We start from the raw sequence: 4,406 nt of genomic DNA on the forward strand, positions 1-4,406 counted from the left end.
TTGCCAGAGTTGACAATCCTATTTGCCTCAACCCACTTATCTCTACTACAAGTGTAGCTCTCTATAGTTGGGGTCGTGTCTTTTTCTTCTATCAGTGCACACCCAGGGAAGTGTGAGCGTGCCAGAGCCTCCAGGGTTCCTGCCTCAGAGCTGGTGAACCCCCTTCCACCTCAACAGCACCCAACACTCCTCTTACAGAGTCCCTGGGTAGAATCCTATTAATTCTGAACGTGGAGGGGGCATCATTAACATCATTGCAAAATCTCCTCCATGCCCTTCTTTTTTGTAATTAATCAAGGAAGATGGTCCAGGTGCGATCAAATAGTACAAAAAGTTTTGACCACACCTGGACTAACTTGATTAAAAGATACTTTTAAAAAAGAACTGAATAATCATGTAAGCATTCGTATCAATAATAAAACTATTGTATAATTATAAACAATCTTTTCATTCTTATTTGTTTCAGATAACAATTAATATATACATGCTACGCACAAGGACATTACATATATTCCTATAACTCTCTCGATCCTATGGTTTCCATCCTTACCTCACATCTGCAATCCATATTCCTTCCAAAACCAAAACCTTATACCATCCAACTGAGTTTTACCCCAGAAATAAAGAAGAATGAAAAGAAGAGAAGCAGCTAGATGCAATTTTTGTCATACACACCTGCCTTCAGATTATACATCTTTCAAACGATTCCGTAATGCAACTGAATTCACAGTTCAACAAACTAAATCTCTTCACATTCATCCATGCTCTCTCTAATGCTTCAAACTCCAAATCCAATTGGAAATTATTCCCAAAATTATCCCTACCTCAGTTCACTTTTTCCTTTCTATGTAAAAATGACACGAAGACTATCTTCCTACAACCTGCTTCATACAGTCATCAATCTTCTTCCAATATAAAGAAGTAAAAATGTAACAATCTTTGTTTTATTACCACATTGATTATTGGCTGATGTTGACAAAGCTATTTTATTAAACAAGGATGCAGCCTAATCATCTGAGACATCTCAGTTATCTATTAAAATTCCACCTTTTTGGAATCCTCATCAAAAAATTTAGATTATTCAATTAGAGGCTCAGTTTAGAAGATTAAGAATAACATGTGACCAAACAAAATTAAACACAATGATAAGTAATATTGATCCAGAAATTTTATCACAAATTTCTGACATTTTATACAATCGACCAACTAGTAATTTAGAAATACACACAATTAAAAAAAAGTTAATAAATAATTTTACAAAACCTGAAACTAAAAAACTAAAGAAACTGTTATCAGATGTGGAGATTCCAGCCAGAAAATCTTCTCAGCTCTTAATTCAGACAAAATCTCTCACTTGAAATAAAGGAACAACCCACTTTCCATTCAAATTAATAACAGCTTATTTTAAAGAAACTGATACATATCTAATTAAAAAATAAATAAATAGGCCTCATAATTTTAATATATATTACCATTACAAAGTTCATCACCAAAAGAAGAACCTGGTTTTAAGTTTTGAAGTCCAGCATCAACTATTGCAAAACTTAAAACAGGGCATGGTAACATAAATTCAGTAACAGTTCTTACGAATGGGACTGTTTCATTGTCTGTTTTCTCAAGTTCAAGGACGTAAAGGACCTAAAACAAAAAATATATGTAATAAAAATCATTAGTTTAAAAACAAGTCATTAATTCACAATATTAAGTCAAAAGGATAAGAAATACCAAAATAAGTATTCAAATATGTCTAAATTTAGAGGTACAAATGATCTATATTGAATTTTTAGATAAACTAACATTATTTGTTATTAATTAATAACCTAGTCAGAGTTCCCTGCAAAACAATTTTAAATTCTGATGAAAGGTGAAAATTTATATTTGAAGATTGTCCTTAAGGATGGCCGAATTGGCATAAACGATGGACTATTGATGAAATAAAAAGTGTTGAGACTATAAAAGGATTCAATTTGATTTATTTATTAAATTATTTGTTTGTTTTTTTTAAACATGTATTTTAACTATAAAAACATCTAGACCAAAAAATAATGAAACAAACCTAAAGTAAAAAAAAAAAAAGAAATAGGAGAATAAATCTTTTTTTTTTTTTTTAGATACCAAAACTTTTTCTTAATTTACATTAATCTTTAAACTATTCAAAAATAACATGAACAATTAAACCAATTCTTCAACATTCAGAGGGTTGTTACAAATAGAACCAAACTGATATTTGTATGTATTCACTTTTAAAAGACATTACAAGTAAAATTGTGATATTAATATTAACTTTCTTAAAATGTTTCAAGGATATAAGTTAAAAATTCACTTAAATATTCAATTTTAAAAATTAAAAAATTTAACCCAGTTTTTAAATAATTTAGTAAATAATATTTAAATGGAAGCTCTAATTACTGATTTATTAGCACTACTTCAAAGTTAAAAGTTACATTTAGTTTTTATATGAGTGAGGTATCAGACAATTAGTATTCTTAATTTCTAAATCTTATTTATTGATAGTCCATAAATTTGAAGACATTGCTCATTTTTCCCCATATGCAAGGATATTTTCTTATATCCCCCTTTTATGTATTTTTGGAACAGATTTTAAACAAATAGAGAATTTTTTTTTTTTTTTATTATTTATTTGACCTCTTAGGAATATAGTGATTTTCTTCATCTATTTTTGTTTCTGTTTTCCCTGTAGTTTTTATTTTCATTCTATGAGATGGACTTCCAAAAAAAAAGTCACTCATTCATTCAGTTAGGACTAGTAACTAGATCAATAACGTATGACAGAAGAGTAAATTTGAATGGAATATGGTCCGGGCACGGTCAAAAAAACTCAAATAGTAAATAATTATACTATTTTTATTGAGCCAACGTTTCGCCCCACGTTGCAGGACTTCGTCAGGGTTAAAAAAGATACAAACACTTGACATAGTTACAAAAAGAAAAAAAAAACATAAGTGGAACATAACAGGGGTATACAATGAAAAGTAAAATATAATAAGAAAAATTAAAGGTTGTAAACAGTAAATGAAAAGGGTAATAGTAACAGATGGATAAGAGATGAAAAAAGAAAAGAATAAAATCAAATGATGAGACAGAATTCATACCTGTTTTGATGGAGGTCAAAGACAGACTGAGCCGTTTGTATTGGGAGGAGTGGAGATGGCAAATAACACACCACAATAACAGAAATAATTTTAAAGTAGACATTGTAAAAAAAAAAATATTTAAATTAGGTAAACAATAAATGGTAATATACATAATAGAGGGGGAGAAGAGATATTAATTAATAATAAAAAAAAAAAAAAATCTGATACATAGAAAAACAAAGGAGAAATAAAGTATAAAATAATGGGATACAATATGTGTAAGTGATTAAGAAAGACAATATACCAAATGAGTGGGGATACAGAGAAGTGTAAATTATAATAGAAAATTAATAATAAAGTAATTAATATAAGTACACTTAAGAAGTTAACAGATGAATATAAATTAAGAGATAAGATACATGAATATAAATGAAACAGGAAGGATAGTAAATATAAAAATAATTAAATAAATGGTGAGAATTTAGAAAACCAAGAATAAAAGATATGAAAGAAAGTGGGCTTCTGAAATGCAGAACGAAGTGAAAAGAAGTATTATGAGGGTTTTATTATGTGCAAAATGTGTCGATATGTAAGGGAGATGCAGGCTTGATCAACTTTATGATTGACGGAATTCTCAGTTAAATTTATGTAAATGGACTCCGAGATGTCATATCTTTTATTCTTGTTTCTCTAAATTCTCACCATTTATTTAATTATTTGTATATTTACTATCCTTCCTGTTTCATCTATATTCATGTATCTTATCTCTTAATTTATATTCATCTGTTACCTTCTTAAGTGTACTTATATTAATTAATTTATTATTAATTTTCTATTATAATTTACACTTCTCTGTATCCCCACTGATTTGGTATATTGTCTTTCTTAATCACTTACACATATTGTATCCCATTATTTTATACTTTATTTCTCCTTTGTTTTTCTATGTATGAGTTTTTTTTTTTTAATTAATATTTCTTCTCCCCCTCTATTATGTATATTACCATTTATTGTTTACCTAATTTAAATATTTTTTTTTTTTACAATGTCTACTTTAAAATTATTTCCGTTATTGTGGTGTGCTAACTGCCATCCCCACTCCTCCCAATACAAATGGCTCAGTCTGTCTTTGACGTCCATCAAAACAGGTATGAATTCTGTCTCATCATTTGATTTTATTTTTTTTTTTTTTTATCTCTTAATTTGTACTTTCTTTAATATTTCTTCTCTTATTTTATCTCTTATCCATCTGTTACTATTACCCTTTTCATTTACTGTTTACAACCTTTAATTTTTCTTATTATATTTTAC

General features: G+C 28.4%; 1 protein-coding gene across 1 annotated transcript in view; it reads right to left on the reverse strand.

Moving 5' to 3' along the window:
• The window catches only part of Ge-1 (Enhancer of mRNA-decapping protein 4 homolog Ge-1), a 59,889-nt gene that overhangs the window by 22,742 nt on the left and 32,741 nt on the right, over positions 1-4,406 (reverse strand). Inside the window, exon 8 of the mRNA XM_014419761.3 lies at positions 1,473-1,638. Coding sequence (XP_014275247.1) covers positions 1,473-1,638 — 166 coding nt within the window. The remainder of the gene's footprint in view (positions 1-1,472; positions 1,639-4,406) is intronic.

This window comes from Halyomorpha halys, unplaced genomic scaffold, assembly GCF_000696795.3.
Source record: "Halyomorpha halys isolate HHAL.00 unplaced genomic scaffold, Hhal_1.1 Scaffold251.1, whole genome shotgun sequence".
Lineage (NCBI taxonomy): Eukaryota > Metazoa > Arthropoda > Insecta > Hemiptera > Pentatomidae > Halyomorpha > Halyomorpha halys.